Source organism: Mycteria americana, chromosome 9 (assembly GCF_035582795.1).
Source record: "Mycteria americana isolate JAX WOST 10 ecotype Jacksonville Zoo and Gardens chromosome 9, USCA_MyAme_1.0, whole genome shotgun sequence".
Classification (NCBI taxonomy): Eukaryota; Metazoa; Chordata; class Aves; order Ciconiiformes; family Ciconiidae; genus Mycteria; species Mycteria americana.
The window spans coordinates 13,634,330-13,652,038 of record NC_134373.1 but is presented as its reverse complement, the minus strand read 5'-3'; the positions used below and the strand labels follow the sequence as shown (position 1 = coordinate 13,652,038).

At 44.0% G+C, this 17,709-nt stretch overlaps 1 protein-coding gene across 1 annotated transcript in view; it reads right to left on the bottom strand.

Annotated features, from left to right (window-relative positions):
• Positions 1-16,541, bottom strand: part of CDK15 (cyclin dependent kinase 15) — a 37,351-nt gene extending 20,810 nt beyond the window's left edge. The window contains exons 1-8 of the mRNA XM_075512521.1: positions 16,431-16,541; positions 15,357-15,506; positions 15,110-15,207; positions 14,394-14,473; positions 10,676-10,770; positions 9,157-9,219; positions 7,019-7,142; positions 6,360-6,480 (exon numbers count right to left, since the gene is read on the bottom strand). Of these exons, the coding sequence (XP_075368636.1) occupies positions 6,360-6,480; positions 7,019-7,142; positions 9,157-9,219; positions 10,676-10,770; positions 14,394-14,473; positions 15,110-15,207; positions 15,357-15,506; positions 16,431-16,541 (842 nt within the window). The remainder of the gene's footprint in view (positions 1-6,359; positions 6,481-7,018; positions 7,143-9,156; positions 9,220-10,675; positions 10,771-14,393; positions 14,474-15,109; positions 15,208-15,356; positions 15,507-16,430) is intronic.
• Between the last annotated feature and the right edge of the window lie 1,168 nt (positions 16,542-17,709).

Here is a 17,709-nt window from a genome sequence, read left to right as displayed (position 1 = left end):
TCTTGCAGCACTGTTCTAAGCACTTGTAACTGGCCCTTGTTGCAAGTTGTATGTAGTATTATTAACCTCAGCGAAGTCCTACAGATTGAAACACTTGAATTAAAAAGCTGACAAGTCAGATGGGATGGGAGCAGACTAAGAGATTCATCACATTCACATCCCTCCAGGATTTTAGAAAAAAATAAAGCAGTCAAAGTTCCATACAAGTCTGTTCCCATCTCCTTTTTCTCATCAGCACCATCCACTAAAAAAAAACCGCACCCTTCACCAGCAGGACAAGACAGATGATATCCTTGGAAAAGAAACCAACTAGGCACCATCTTTTTTTTCCAGCACCAGACAATTTGTTTCAGGTCTCTTTCAATTTATCCTGTTACAAAGCCATCTAAAAAAGATGGTCGTGGCAGAGGCCTGTGGAATACTAGGTTGTTTTCCATGAGAAAAAGGTGAAAAACTGGAGTGATAACAGTAGGAAAGATAAACAGGGTACTACTACACAGTAGCTGAAAGATACATAGATGCAGAAAGAACACAGAGGCAGTAACCACTAGAGTGATTTTTCCCAGAAGCAATTAGCTCTTCACTGGAAAACTGAAGGTAAGATTTCATAGCATAAGGAACTCGGTGACAACAGCAAGTTAAAGTATTCTTATTTTTATGCCATCCCCTGCTCTGCACTTGTGCCAAAGCAAACCAGCCAGCTTAAAAAAAAACACCAAACCCTGCAAAAAATGCTTAATTTTACTAAGGTGGATTAGTCCTGCTGGCAATAATGATGTGATAGTTGTGATCAGGGTAGACTTACCTATTTGCAAGTATTTCCATCTTTTATTGTATGGTGTAAAAAGTAAATGAGCAGAGTTTTAATCTTCTTCCTCCAAACTTTTTCTAGGTTTCCTGTCTTTTCACTAAGCCCCATCCCAACTTTTCAGTTTCCGTCTCAATCTTCTTTGGTGTCGTGGTTTAACCCCAGTTGGCAACTAAGCACCACGCAGCCACTTGCTCACCCTCCCCCCACCTGATGGGATGGGGGAGAGAATCAGAAAAAAAAGTAAAACCCATGGGTTGAGATAAAGACAGTTTAATAGGACAGCAGAGGAAGAGAAAATCATAATAATAATAATAATGATAAAAGAATGTACAAAACAAGTGATGCACAATGCAATTGCTCACCACCCACTGACTGATGCCCATCCCATCCCCGAGCAGTGATCGCTGCCCCCCAGCCAACTCCCCCAGTTTCTATGCTGAGCATGATGCTATATGGTATGGAACAGCCCTCTGGCCAGTTTGGGTCAGCTGTCCTGGCTGTGCCCCCTCCCAGCTTCTTGTGCACCTGGCAGAGCAGGGGAAGCTAAAAAGTCCTTGACTAGTGTAAGCACTACTTAGCAACAACTAAAACGTCAGTGTGCTATCAACATTATTCTCATACTAAATCCAAACCACAGCACTATACCAGCTACTAGGAAGAAAATTAACGAAGCCGAAACCAGGACATTTGGTTATAGCAAATTTGAGTCCTTTAAGCTCAAATGTTGAAAACCCAGCTTTGTCTAACAGACTCTGAAAGTATTATTTTCACTTGCTGAGGAACAACTAGTAATTTCTTCTGGTCATCTGTACTGCTGTGTTATCCCTTGCACCTTGTTGTTGCAATACTGTAGATGCTTTTCCCACCTGGCTGTGGTCAGCTGAAAGCCTGATGTGCAACTCATCTGCGGTATTCATTTTGGTCATCCTTGCACATCAGGTGATGCCAAGCCTGTTTGCAGATCCATATCTAATGCTGTTTTCACAAACTGCTGCACTTTCCCTTAGCTTCCTGTACCCTAACCATGGGTCTTGTGAGCTTAGCTCCTTACCTCTAATATGCTCTTACAGGGTCCAGGCGTCATGAAACTTAACCCACAGCTTTTGCAACATAGATTTTTTGTGTTTCATAGCAGTACCACATCACTAGATATTATTTTGGAGCCCACAGATTGATTCTACTGAGACCAGCGTCATATCAACCCTCTGTTTTCACAGCTGATGTACGTGGCCAAATGGCTCACACTATTGTGCAACCACAGAGGCTGCTGTAATCCACTGATTCCATTGCACAAGTTTAACTGTATATGGTCAAAGCAATTTAGGTACTCTTGATTTGAAGGGAGAAGAGAATCAGCTCTATGTGGTTTTGGAGCAAATGATCCTGACATTCACCCACAGTTTGGGTTCTGATATCCTAGCTAGAAGTGGCCATTAGACTGGCAACAGCAGAAACTTCGTATGGACTCACTACAGCCCCCAAGTGAGATAGATGCAACTAGACCTCCTAATAAAGAGATTCTTTCTAATGAACAGTGCTCGCTGTGCTCTTTCCTAAATTGAGTTTAAGACACTGAGGATTTGGGGACTGGAGGTACACAGCAGTTACTAAGGAAAAGGGGCTAATAACAGTGAAAGTACCCTATAAATGTGGTCCTTGTGACCTAAATGCTCTGCTGCAAAGGTCTAAAGCAACTGAGTTCACAGCAGACAGAAAACCAGATCTGCTATGGTTTCTGTTATTGCTGAGAAGGCTTGAAATCCAGACAGAGCAATAAATGGAAGTAGGAACTAGAAAGCTGTTTTTTTCCTAGATTCAGTTAGCATTTGCTAAGAATTACTCATGAGCAAAGAGTTGAAAAATTCAAATCTAATGAAACAGTCTTTTCACTAATGGGCAAGCTATCAGTTTGAGGAGAGGAACAACTTGTGGGTTGTTATAAATGCACCTTCTGGTAGAGCTCTCTTTTGTATTCCTGGTTTATTCCCATTATCTCTGGAAGCCTTTAAACCTCAGTGTCTCTAATAAAGACAAAACTGTCAGAGCAACCACAACTGCTGGAGATGAAGGGCTTTTTGTTTCCTGTAGTGAGACTCAGCTGACCAGCTGCCTTTAGTGCCTGCTTGATACTGTATCGATTCATCAGTGGCAATTATGACTCTTTCTATCTCTCTGGGTTTTCAGATGAAATATGCTTTTCTTTACCAAAAAAAGGCCAGAAGTAGCTAGAACAACTGACGTACAGGCACCCTCCTCTTTTCCCAGGTATTTTTGTCTACCTGTTAAAGTAGGACTTTGGAAACTAGTGCTAGTCACCATATTAGCCTTTCAGTAGAGGCCTCAACTTTCCTTCTGAGATACGGGATTTACAGTTACTGCTCTGACAGCATTATGAGGATCCTTCTGTTAACGATGATTCAAAAACCATTTACTTTTAAATATTTCTAAAGATTTAGACCTAATATTGTTTTGTTTTTCTCCTTTTCCTTCTTACTCCTCTGATACTAATGTCCGAGATCCTCTTACCTCCTCAAGTCTACAAGTTTCTCAAAGGGTCTCAGTCCCAGATAGCTCTTCCCAAGGCAGCTAGGGCAGAGGGAGGGGTCTTTCAGGAAGAGGCCTAGACATGATGTTTCAGCATGTGCCAGATATACACGTGAAGCAAGACTGCTAAAGTGACTGCTAAAGTAATAGGAGAGGTGTAACTGGTTATAGGGATATTTAGTTTCAGTGAGCATAAACAGAGCTGGTTCAGACAGCACAGTTGCATCTGCCTGCAATCCCTGGGGCAGGTTTGAACACTGCACTTACTCCTCAGCCTGCAGTGCTGCATCACACAGTGGAGAGACGACTTTATCAGGATGAAGATCTAAGATATCTCTGCGGCATCCCAGAGTTCCCTCTCCACAGTTTTTCTGGCACTGGGAGATGACAATTTTATATTTAACCAGAAATATATCCTTTCTCTTGTTCCTCACCGAGCATGGTCTGTACAGTGGAACCCTTAGCCTGTATCTCCCAGTTTGGCATAGCGGGGCAACGCGAATCAGGCTGGGGAGAAGGCTGTAGTGGGCCTGGCAGGTCCACGTTAAATGACTGCACAGGAACTCCTATTCCACATGAATCTACCTAGAAAGTTTCCTGTGATTTTTTTTTTTTAATGGAACATTATACAAGGAAAGCCTGACTGAAAAAAAGACATGACTTAAGGCACTCATGATGTTAGCAGCTACTAGTGCTGCACGTGCATAAAGCTCTTGCTGTTTAAAAATAAAAAAAAGTCTGATATGCAGTGTAATCTCCCTGAAACGTTAGTCTCCCTGAAATCCCTTAATTGAATCTTCTAAAGTCCTGAAGAGATAGTGAGGGAGAAAGAGAGAGAAAAAAGATACAGCGAGATTAAAGCAGCTTTTCTAGTTAGTCCAAGAGTGAGTGAGTCTCCTTCTATATCTCTTTTTTCATCTATTCAAGGCCTCATTCACTTCCCATGTGCCTCCCACTGACAGTACTGCTGCTCAAGCACACTATGCATGAATTGCCGTAATGTTTTATTTTGTTATAATTGGTTTCTTTAAACCAAGGCTTTAACACCCACTGCCTCATGCCATTACCAAGGGCATTCTGACCTGCCTTCATGTAAATTGCAGCATCCAAAAGACATAGTGGTTTTTTTTCTTTCTTCCCAATAGACAAGTAACATCTGTGTGAATTCACATTATTTCCTAATAGACAAAAATTGAACTTAAATGCAGTGTACATCAAGATAATAAATGACTCTTGTTAGAGGAAGTTACTGAATAGAGATCACTGAAGTACTCTCTATTCTCTCAGCGTGACATCTTTCTTTAGGGCAAACACTTTGAATGTTGTTATTATAAGGAGGCGTTATAACAAAGGTGCCTATAGTGTGAATGTAGTTCAGTGGGCCTGAGAGTACTGTGCTGTTAGAGCTGGTCAGAGTGCTGGATGGGATCTTTGTCTACCACTCCTATGTTGCTATTCATTACACTAGAGCAGAGTTACATAGTGGGGATGTTGGTTTTGCACAGGCAGAAATGCCAGGCTTTCTGTGCGTAGCTGGGGCTTTGGACAGGGGTCAACTTTCAGGAAGAATACAACAGGCTTATACCAGCATCTGCCTAATACAAACCCTCCAATCTGCTAGGCAGGCATCTTCTTCAAACTCAGCAGACGTTCCTGAGAGAGTGTCTGGAGGGGAGAACTGACAGGTAGTGGGAGAGAGAAGACAGGACTATTTAGACTGGCTTAGCAGCTGGAAGCCATTAGAATTTAGCAAGGTTTTCCTCCTTGGAGAAATCTTTAAGCAATTAAATTAGCAGCAGGCCTAGGGAAGTGAACAAACTAAAAACTCCTGTCTCCCTGAACTGCCCTCCAGACTTAGGCCACTGGAGTCTCCGATAAGCTGTAGATCTCTGGAGGGGGATACAGTCTGAGAAGACCTGGAGCTTTGCTGTTTGTAAACTTAGCCAGCCCTCTTCTTGCACATTCTTCAGACTGCTGCCCTCCCACCCTTTCCCAGCCTTTGACTCTGTAGAGCAGTTAAGAAAAGTCCCGGTGCGACAGGCACAGGCAAAAAATTAACTGCTCTGAAGAAAGGGTGAATCAGCAATACTATCTACAGATGTAAAATTGCCCAGAGTAAGGGTGGTCTCCTGCAACTTCATGAGCAGCATGTTGTCTGTGAGTAAGTCAGGACCGTGTTGCTGGAAGCAGGCTCAGGCTGGTGCAGAAGTGAGCCAGAAGGCGGATGAACCCTAGGGCCCAGCTACATATCCAGGCCAGCCCAAAAGGACCAATGTGACCCCTGTGAATTCCTCATCCTCTCCTGCTTTCTGCCTGCTCTCAGAGACCCCTCTCCCTTCAGCTCTGCTAGTGTGCGGCTTGTTTCCTGTGATTCCCAGACACATTAAGATTTTGGGATAGAGCTCATAAGGTAAGAAGGCTTTAATAGAACACAGCCCTTCTCCTGTATGAAATGCAGAGTGCATCTGAGACATATTCTTTGAGAAGAAGGACAAAGTATCACAGAAATAATGAAAATCTCAGACACCTTTCTATCTCCAGACCCCTTCAGAAACCCTTTAATGCCACCTTTTGTTACCAAGGCCAAAGTCATTGTTGTGCAGTTGTGACTGGATCCATTGTTTCTTCACAAAGCCATTGCTGTAGAAAGCTACCACTGACTCAGCCGACCACATAGATACAAAACAGTAAGTGCATTAAGCAAAGGTGTTCTGCTGCAAGGCTTGAAAATGCTTCATAAATGTTACCAAATGAGATGTACATATCTCATAAATACTATCAGATGAGGTTTATATAAATCCATAGCTGAGATGTAGTGACATCATTCCCAAAAACTTCTGTGAACCCAGCAGTACAAAACTCCCCACTGCTCACACATTTTCTGCTCATAGGTGTTAATTCCTCTACTTACAACTGTACCTACTGTAACTTGGTTGACTTAATTTAATTCAGATAAAGAGTATGTTCCCCAAGGGACCCCAGATGCTTTGAAATTGGTCAGTACCAGATATCTAGATCAGAAGAATAATCTGTAGCTCCAAGCAACACATCAGGAGGACGGTACCAGAGTGTCACCACTTCAGAGGAGTACGTCTGTCTGGGGATCGACTTGGCACGAGCAAGGCCTGCAAAAAAAAAAAAAAAAAAGACTGCTGTGTTAGGACAGTCCTTCTACCAGTACAAGGCATAGATGATAAGAATTGGAAACAGGAGATTATTTTCTCTTGGATCTTTAAACACAAGCAATCCCAATGCAGTTTACAAGCAATTGACAAAGAAAGCGAGTCTGGAATATACCTCTGGGGCAGATCAGATCGAGCAATATGCTGTGTTTTGCAGGGCTTTACCATTTGTGACTGAAGCAGCCTTCCCAAGCCAATGCCAAGAAAGTCTTTTGGTTCAGCACATTGCTGGGGACTCTACATGTTACATTATTTTCTGAACCAGTTTTATGTGGCAGTAATTGTTCTCAGTTAAATGAGGTTACTCCCTGCACCTATCAGTATAAAGGCAAGAAAGGCTGGACTGACCACAGAAATAGTTTCCTGAAGTTCAGTAAGAGGTTATGCTTCTGTGCCTTAATTGGCTGTGGATACATATCTATATGCATGCTAAAGCTTCAGTCTGAACAGATATATTAGCAGTATCCAAACTGTGACTCACCAAAGTCGCCTAATTTGAGCTCACCAAGGCAACTGATGAGCAAGTTCTGGGGTTTCAGATCACGGTGAAGAATGTGTTGTTGGTGGATGTAAGCCAGGCCACGCAAAAGCTGGAACATGAAGAGCTAGAAAAAGCCAACAAAAAACTGAAAGGATTTTGTGTGACTTTGCATTGATACATTAACTCTGAACTTCAGGAGAACTCCTGGAACAAAGCAGAGACAAAGCAAGTAAGAAACCAGTAAAAATCCCCAAAAATGAGTAGAGCTAGCTGAAGAAGAGAAAACTGCGGTGGGGTGTGACTGCCCTGCAGCTTTCTGAGGTTTTTGGGGTGGAATATTTGGCCATGAGGGCAGTTATAGTGCAGTCCCTAAGTGTACATTTTCGAAATTTAACTTTTCTTTAGAAATGGACTAGTGATTGCAGGAGCAAGCGCAACTTGCCAAAACACGGACCCGGCTTTCAGAACAGCAGATATTCTGATTTCAATGTTCAAGACAAAGACATACAGCCAAGCAAAATGAAGGCTTAAGGAGCTGGAAGTTTTGCCCATTTGAGCCAGCTGACACCAGCAGAGGGAGTTCTGCGGCCGCTGTACACACCACCTCTTCGCAGTATAAGCTGGACCAGCGAACAGAGAGTGGGAACTGTTATCTTCAAGCTGGGAGAAAACACAAGGACCTGATTTGAACAGATATAGCAAATAAGGTATGAAGAATGAAGCAAGCAATCAAGAAAGCATAAAACAAGCAAGAAAGCAAGCAAGCAAGAAATATCTAAATCCCACCACCATCGCAGTGTAAATAAGCCTGGGGTAAAATAAGTTTGGCTGAAACAAGGTATGAAACTGGAGAGTGGATAGAAACAAAACACAGCAAAAGTAATTAGACTTCACCAGAGAAAAGATATTTTTCACCAGAAGCTTAGTCTGAAGAGGAGGAAAAACAGTGACACCCATAGGTCATTTCTGTACCAGAAAAGTGTCCCTGTAATATTCTGCCTACTTGCATCATATTCGATAGGAATCAGAGAAAAAACAAACAACATTTGCCAGCAAAAATGAAGCAAGCTAGATGACCCTCCTAAAGGAGCAGTAATTCATTTTGCAGTTCAGTTCCTGCTGACAATGAGGATTTCGGACAGGAAAGCAGAGCAGCTGGCTAGTGTTTACTCACAGAAATGCCAGTGAGTACATGTTATAGCCATGTACTCCATGGGCTTTACAAGCCCGCCTGGTAGCAGAGCCCTTGAGATCTGTGCCAAAACTACAACACTGCATCTTGGACATATCTGAGCTTTAAGGATGTTTAAAATCTGGGGCCCCAAGAAACTTCATTAGAATTGGTGTTGCTTAACAACTATCTGGAAGAAGATGTGAACAAGGTGGCAACATTTGAAGATGACAGAAGTATTTAGATTAGCCATGATAAGAAGTGACAGTGAGGAACTTCAGAGAGATCTGACAAAGTCAGATGAATAGGCAGTTTGATAATATACAAAGTTATTGTTGACAGCTGTAATATAAATTAACTGAAGCTGCTCAGGAAAAGGACCCAGGCATTCACTGAGGACATCTGCATTGAAACCTTAAGTCAGTGTGCAGCAACAATCCTGAAAGTTAATTAAATATGAAGATGCGTACAAAGAAGAGTAGGAGATTGTTATAACATCAGTCTATAAAGTAAAGGTACATCGTCACCTGTGCTCAGGTCCAGTCAACCAATGCCAAAAAGCTGTAGTAGAAACAAAAGGGATTTAAATGACTGTAAAGATGAAGATAGGTCCAGATGAGGAGAGAGTGAGATTTGAGAGTTTTTGATTAGAGAGATGAATAATGTATTCCAATGATAAGAGAATACAAATTTGTGTAGAGACAGATTTGCTTGCCACAAGATGTCATTGTTCAGAAAAGTTGAGTGTCTTCTTGCAGGCTCAGAAAATGGGAAGAGGGGCTACACAAAAAAAGGCTTTGGAGACTGAGAGGGAGGTTGTTACATCTTTATCAAAGGCAGCTTTTCTCCAGAGTGTTTGTCATATATGGAACAAATAAATATGCATAAGCAATTTACAGTGACCACACATAGGGGAAAATAACACTTCCTCATGCTTTAAGGGATACTAGTCTTTTAAGGAACTCACCATAACATTGCACGAATGAAGTCCTCCAGGATGCTGGTCCATGTACTGTGCTAGATCTGTGTGCTTAATAAAACAGGAGAACTTGAAGCAAAGCTACTAGTGTAATATGCTTCTACCAACAATGCCTCTTCTGCAAATGGAAAAAATATGCAATCACTACAAAGGTGTCTCTTTCACCTTGGCGAACATCTGATCTGATGCAGCACACAAGGATGTGCTTAAGTGCTGGGTCAGATCAGGGACCTGGCTGACCTGTTATCTCACCCTAGCAGTTTATGACCTGAAGCTCATAGTTAACAGAATTCATACTTGTGCCAGAATTAATCATAAAGCTGCAGTAAGAAGACACAGCCCCTGTATTTTCCTTACAATTTGGTTGATAGCTATCAGCAAAAGCAACAGAAGTAGCAAGACTCATGCTGAGAACTTTTTTATTGGCATCCTGCCCTCCCCTTGTGTCATGGTTTAACCCCAGGTGGCAACTAAGCCCCACACAGCCGCTCACTCACTCCCCCCGCGGTGGGATGGGGGAGAGAATCAGAAGAGTAAAAGGGAGAAAACTCGTGGGTTGAGATAAAGACAGTTTAATAGGGAAAGCAAAAGCCACGCACACAAGCAAGGCAAAACAAGGACAAAACAAGCAAGGCAAAACAAAAGCAAGGCACACAACAAGGCAAAACAATTCACTCCTTCCCATGGGCAGGCAGGTGTTCAGCCATCTCCAGGAAAGCAGGGCTTCATCACGCGTAACGGTGACTTGGGAAGACAAAATGCCATAACTCCAAATGTCCCCCCCTTCCTTCTTCTTTCCCCAGCTGTATATGCTGAGCATGACGCCATATGGTATGGAATATCCCTTTGGTCAGTTGGGGTCAGCTGTCCCAGCCGTGTCCCCTCCCAGCTCCTTGTGCACCCCCAGCCTGCTCGCTGGTGGGGTGGGGTGAGAGGCAGAAAAGACCTTGACTCTGTGTAAGCACTGCTCAGCAGTAACTAAAACATCCCTGTATTATCAACATTGTTTCCAGCACAAATCCAAAACAGCCCTGTGCTAGCAACTATGAAGAAAATTAACTCTACCCCAGCCAAAACCAGCATGGGCTAATGTTAAACCACGACACCATGAGAGCAACCTGCAGCTTGGTCATGGTGAGCCACTGCGGTCAGTGCCAAATCTGACCCCAACTGGGATGTGAGCTCGTATCATTATTTCCTATCCTTGCTGTGGCTCAAGAACAGTACTTTTATTGTGTTGTCAAGGCAGAAATGGAGGTAAATAGTGTCTGCCACCCTAGTGGAGACAAGATGTGGAATCATTTTTGCATACAGCTGTTGCGCACACAGAAAGAGTAAGGCTGTGTGGCTGGAAAGCAGGAGACCAAGAAGGAAAATCAATCATTGCATTAATGGATTAGAACTTGTCTCTTTGTAGACGTCTCATAATGCAGTAAATTCATTATGCAGCCACTTCCCAGTACTTCCCAGTACTAACTCCACAGGAAGCTAGAAAAGATCAACTCACCATGTACTCAAAGACAAATGTTAGTGTCTCCTTGGTCTGGATAATGTCATGAAGCAGTACAATGTTGGCATGTTTCAAACGCTTGAGAAGAGAAGCTGGGGAAACACAAAAGGAAGATCACCTTAACCACTGCTGCTGGAAGTGGAAGGAGACAGTGCACACAGCAAGGCAGTGAAAATAAAAAACTGGGGAGAAATAGTCCAAACTTGGCAGTTCTGTAAGAAGCAGTAGCTACTGAGTCTGGAGGAGGATGGAACAGCTCCTTAGAGAAGCAAGCAACAGTGCTCCGGGCTTGGCAGGAACCCGTCCATCTCTCAGAGGTGGGATCTTGCCTCTGTCAGAAATAGCAGTTCCCAGTTCCCAGCTGTCAGCTTCTCAGCTGAGGAGAAATAATTTCTTCAAGGCAAATGCCGAGAGGCAGGGGCTGGGAGCTCCCAGAGCCAGAATGCAGCAGCCCTTGACTTGTCACTGAGCTTCTCACCCTTCTCCCATCCGCCTCCTGGCATGTGCCCTCAGCAGGGCCCTTAGGAGACTTCTGGGGAAAGCCGAGTTTCTATCAGCTTCCAGCTTCACAATATCAGGGTGTAAAAATCTGCCAAAAGAAATCGCTATAGATGCTAAGCTGAATTTAGCTCTGCACTTTTAGCTTGGTGAAAGCATAGTGGTTACTTTCTCCAGTTTAAAACTCAAAGAGCAGAGATGATGAAGTTACTGAGAGAACAGTAACTTGTTTGTATTTATACAACTTTGGCATGTTTTTTTCTTTTGGCCTAACCATCTAAAAGCATCATTGCAACTGTGTGGCCCTGGTCCTTAGGTGCTGACATGCCTTCGCCAAGCCTCAGCACATCTAGGGTGTGGTGTTGGAGAGGGCAGCACATGGAAGTCTCTGCCTCCACATAGACCACAGAGCACTGACTGATGCTAAGACAAAAGCTACAGCCTTCTGAGCCTTTCAGCCTTGCGTTAGGTTTCTCATGATAGAGCAGGCTCCAGCCAACACACTCATGAAGGCAGCTTCTCAGCAGAAAGTCTCAAAGTCTTTATGGGGGAAGAGCCTGCACAGCTTCATCATTTGCTACTGTAGGTTTGAGACAATAGTTGCTGTAGCTCTGTACAGAGGCGGGATGTGGGGAAGTGGTGGAGCTGGGATCACTCTGCCTGTAGATCCCTGGCACTACTGAAGAATCCGAGCCAGCTGTTATACAGAAACTGTGGACAGACAGAAGCCCCAAAGCTCAACAAAACCAGGGGTCCCTGACTCCAGATTTTGGTTCAGATTCTGACACAACAGAATAGCCTCATAGCTGCTCCAGACTCACCTTTCCCTGCTGATTAAAACTAAACTACTTTACTGTCGGACCATGCAGTGCTACAAATTTCATTCAGATAAGGCATGGGCATACAATGTCATTTCTGCTGAATTAGCCGAAGCACACAATACAGAGCTTGGGCCGGCTGTGGGAGGCCAAATGAGTCTTGGTCCTGGATAAAAGCTGCTTTTGTTTTTCAAACAAATCTGCAAAATATATTTGAAGAGTTTCATGCTAGCAAAGCAAATTTATACTGGATTAGCACTTTGCCTTTTGTGACTGAAACAATTTCACCTGGTTCTAAAAGCCCTACAGCCACATATACTGAACTACACAGCTGTGGCCTAAGCATATGTCAATACTGAGACTGCTGAGCAGAAAGGGATGCCTGATTCAGCATAACTACTGGAAACAGCACAAATTGTAAATTAGTTCCTGCACAGAGCTGGGTGCTGCTGCAGCTAAACTGCCTCTAGTACTGGTGCTAGTCCATTTAGCTACCACCAGTATGTTCCCAGTGCAGAGCAGTATGAACCATAAACATGTTCCACATTGCACCTAATTGCCTATGAACCCAGTAAAGACACTCTGGCTAGATCCCATCTGCTACAGAAAGGGGCTGCTAACCTGGCTCTGTGATACCTCAAAAAATCCCATATGACCAGAGCTGTTGCTCCAGAGGAGCAGTACAGAGGGTCCACAGTAATATGGAGAATTCAGCTCCTGTGCCTTAATCAGGCCTCTGGGAACTGCTCCTCACTTGGTTGCTTCTACAACCCCCTGCTGGGGTGTCAGGTGCTACAGCCAGAACTGAGCTTGAAACGCATTTCGTCTCTGTGGGGCTTCCTGGAGTGAAGTGGCTCTTTGTCAGGGGAGTGCCATTCCTCCAGTGTAGCAGAGAATGCACTGCGTTAATAAATCTTGCACTTTGTTTGCGCTACTGACTTACATTGTAAATTTGAGGTGTCAGATGCTGCAAAGCTCAGCAGTACACAAAAGACCTATTTAAAGTAGACCCTTCATAGGTTCACACTTGTTTTCTTCCATAATGAATGAAGTTAAGGCTCTCAGCCTGTCCAGTAGAGCATGTTAAAGGGGTGCTGATCTTTAGAGCATCATTAGTTCTATGTAGATAAAGCTTTTAAGGCTTATTTTACTGGTGGGCTACAAGTGTAAACGCAGAGCAAAAGCACCACAGCAAATGTGTACGGGAAACTGTAACACAAGCCATTCTGTAAACAGGCATATTTAGGTATCTCTCTGCTTTCACCCAGAATTGGACGAAGGACTTTCTGTTATAAACTGTTATAAACCTGGAGTGGGTCCACTGACCCCTCTCGTTATTCTGAGTTGACTAGTATGACAGTCCTTCTGTGCTAGGGCTGCTCTGTGAAAGCTGGCACATCTGGTCCCTGACACTCCATCCCTGCGGTGACAAAATCAACCCTAGTCTTGAACTGCAGTAAGAAGCAGAAAACAAAATATGTCTGGCCTCTTACATTGATAGCTCTCACTAATACCAGACAACACTGGCACAAAGGTTGCATATTTCTGTGTAAGGAAAAAATCAGATTATGATCCTCTTGGGATTGTAGATGAAAATAGAAGCCTTAACCAACCAGGCAGTTTGTGAACTTAGTCTGTAGGGACATGTAAATACATCCAGCCAAAATCAAGCACTTAAACAAAAGCATTTCTTTCTCAAAGAAACTGAGAAAGCTGCAGACATTTTGCCCAGCGCTCTACAAAGTCAACCAATAGAAAGAATTTCTCACTGGGCTGAAATGATAGATGTTATTAAACAACAGTTTTATTGAAAGCATTTCTCTTCAGGCTGGGATCTGTGATGCTCCAGGTATCAGCTGCCATCACACAGGAAACTGGCACCATTTGCGATAACAGCAAGCAGACACCCTGGTGCAAAGGGCATTTCCAGTCCACAATTGCCCAATGCAACAGTGGCAAAAACTGCTGTGTATAAAAATGTGCTAGTGTGCTAGTGTAAAAATGTGCCAGTGCTAGTGTATAAAAATGGGAGTCAGAAAGCAACTACGGAGCAGGTAGCAGGCAGGAGGTATAAGAGGGCCCTACACTGCTAGAAAGGACTCTGGCTGCAGCCGGCACTTCCCTTATCACAAGCTCGGATGCATCTGTCACGAGGGAATACACCAGCCAGCAGGTTCCCCCTCCGTCCATCACATGCTCACCCAGCCTAGCACAAAGACCTCCTTCATGAGGGGACAAGGAAACCGGGAGTTTTGGGAGAAGGACAGCCGGCACATTGAGTAGGCAAGAAAAGACTTAGGAAGACGTCACATGGAGCTTTTTCAGGTTAAAACAAATGCTCTTCAAGAATTATGTCCTTTGCTCTTCACCAATGTTTGAAGAAGCTCTTTATGTCTTACCTTCCCAAATGGCTGTAAAGGGCACTCCCTCCTCTGCCTCCAGCCTGATCACTTTCAACGCCACCAACTGGCCGTTGATCCTGTCAGGTCAGAGTGGATGGTCACACAACGCACCTCAGTGCTTGGCATGACAACAACGTTAAGTCTCCTGGGGTCCACACTTACCCAAGCAAAATTTCTAGGGCTCACTGCCCCACCCAGGCCAAGCTCAGCAAGGAATTACAAACCACCTCCATCTTGTCCTCATTAGCAGTGAAATGGGAGCCAGCCCGCCTGTCTAGAGTAGCACCATTCTACTGACCTGGTATTGCTAGGGCATGGCTTTGGGCAGGGTTCCTACTCTGCCCTCTCACAGATTTCCTGCCCCTGCATGATGGCAGCATGGCCTCACCCCCAATTTTTCCATCATGCAGGGATTCCTCATTCCAGTGAAAACCCTTGCTCCCTCCCTGGTGCAGCCAGTCAGTCCCTTGGCATGCTGCTGCGGAGCAAAGTGTCTTTGTGGAGCCTCCATGGCTGTAGTGGAGGAGTTTCCCAAAAAATTGGGATGGGACTTTGCGAATATCCTGTTTAAAGGCAAAGCTTTTTGATTTGCCTTTATCTTCCTGTAAGTACTCTGAATTCCCCAGCTTCAAGCTCATTCTTATGGATTCCTGTAATGGGTGTTTTCAGCAGGCACTGGGAAGGCAATAATGGCACTGGTGGTCCTTGCTCACCTGCTGATGCCCTTGTACACAGTTGCACAGGATCCTTCACACAGCTTCTCTAGATGTACATAGGATGTGGCAGCTCCAAATGGGATGCCTTGTCTCTGCTTCATGAAGAAATTGGTATGTGTTTTAGATTGCTGAGTAGAACAAGAAGCTACTAGCATGTCATTCAGTAATTAAATACTGATTCATGGCTGGAATAATCATAGGATGAAATATCTCCTGTCTGTCTCTATGGATGCTGCACACTCACCCATTTGAACCTCTCCACAACATCCTGCTCCTGGAAAGGATCAGGGTAACTCCAAGGCCTCTGTGTCCTGCACCTCCAACTCTGGAGGGTGTGGAGCCGCAGGGGCTGCAGTGAGGGTAGCGGAAGGGGTGCTCTGGTTCCATCCGACAGCTGACACAGGAAAAGAAGGCAAACTATATCACTGGCAAACCACCATTTTACTGATGTGATTCTTTCCTTTCTCCTTGACTGCACTGGCTTTGAGCACTTCACATCATTATCATCTCCCTCCCTGCCAGTCATAGATCTCCAGTACAGTTTCTCAGCTCTGTCTGTAAGGGGAGCAACTGTCTGTATGTTCCTGTCGTGGTAAATGGTAGCACTGACTCTGAGAACACACGAAGATAAAACTGCCTTAACTGCAGAGGACGCTTCTACCAGTATTGTTCTAAATGCATGTTATTCTCTCTTCCCCTTGATTTATTCATCTCTAGATAGCAATCTGTTAGAGCAGGGACTTAAAAACCAAGTGCAGGAGTGAAATTTCAGGAAGTTTAAATTTATGTCTTCTTCTCCTCAACCCCCTGCCTCCCCACCCCCAGCCATGTTGAACCTTTCTCACCACTGTATAATTTACACAGCCTGTTAATTTGGCCCATACAGCATAACAGTGCCATAAACTATAAAACTATAAAAATAGTGGTAATGAATGGCAGGCAGCCTTCAAGCTCCTCCTGAGCAGCTACATTGGATGGGTGCCTGCATTATCATTTCACTCAAATATAACAGGATTTGTGATCTATGGCATGCTGCCTCCTCCAGAACTGTAGGTTGTTGGCTCCCTCCCTGTTTTACAATCCCTCATTGGCATAGAGCTCGCTGGAGTGCAATCTTCTGCCTGTTCATCACATCAAAGGCATTTATTGTCATCTAAGGCACGGAGTCCTCTTTCAGTAGCTTCACAAGCCTGAAGCTGCAAAGTTTGATGCTGTCTGGTTAGAAGCAAATGTGGATGTTTTGCACTCCCACAGCAAGTGGAAGAACTCAGGCTTAACCTATCTCAATGCACAGGTATCACGGCGTGATATTAAATACCTCTGCTGTAGACGCTGCTTCCGTGTGCTGAAGGCCTTGGATATGTTGGGAGCCCCTTCTCTCTATACAGCAGCTGCAGCATCCTGGTCTGACAGCACTTACACACAACATGTCTCCCATGTTGTTGTCCTGATGCAATTAAAATGTATCTCTTTTTTCTCCTTTGCTCCTCCTCATGCCTCCGTCTGTAATAAGTTCATATGACTCGCATGAGGTCTCTGCCTCAAGCAGTTTTGTGATTTCTGCAGTTTTTCTTTGGAAGTCCAACACGCAGTGATCCATATTCACCCAAATTCAAATGGAGCAGCTCCATTGATTTCAGCTCATTTGGCATGTGCCCTCTAAAAACAGCCAAGATTTTTTCATAACTAAAGATGGAGAATTAAGCAATAAATCCAAACTTTCTGCTCATACAAAGTTCTTTCAGTTAAGCAACTCTCAGTGTAATATGCTAGGTAATGAAGTGGTAGGTTTTATACAGGAACAGACCTTGACTTCCCTCCATGTCTATAGCAGTTACTATTCTATATGCCATTAGGCTTTAAGTTGAGCTATCTGAGCAGCGTGGCTGAGTTGTGCTTGCTGCAGGAGCTGTATGTTGACTCTCCTTGCTTTGGTATTTACGTTCCTAGCCGTGATGTGGTGGCGATGTCAGCATGGGGAGCTGTCTGTCCCTGTTGGATCACTTGTCTAAGGGATGTGATGAGTTGTAGCTGACAGACAATAGCCTTGTCCACAGGTCAAAATAGCCAGAGCAAACTGATGAATCCAGCCCAAAATAAATTTCATCAATTATGTACTGAGTAGGCAATGCACAGTGGACTTATGCTGGATGTGGACAGATAAAAGTCCCCTTCTTTCAGTTCCCCATGAGTGGGACTCGCTGTGCAGCTTCCTAGGACTAACACCCAACCCACATAGCGTAAAGGTGAAAGGGCTGAGAAAAATGCTGGCAAGCGTTGTACTGTGGAATTTTTATGCTGACCCCTGAGGTCCTTCAGTTTTCATTTGAATGCATGATGTGAAATATTCCCTTTGCTTCACTGTTTTTGTGCCTAAGAATAATGCTCTTTCCTTGAGCAAAAGGATTTTTCAGCAAAACTGTACTGGGAAGGCAGGAACAATTTCTGTGTCTCGTTGCAACCAAACTACCCAGCCTTTGCATGGCATGAAGGACCTCACGTACCTGGAAGGCTTGACTTCTTTCACGTGATTTTCTTTTGCAGTCCCCAGTTAGCCATAATTTGATAAATATCTATCATCGTGGACTTCAGTCTTC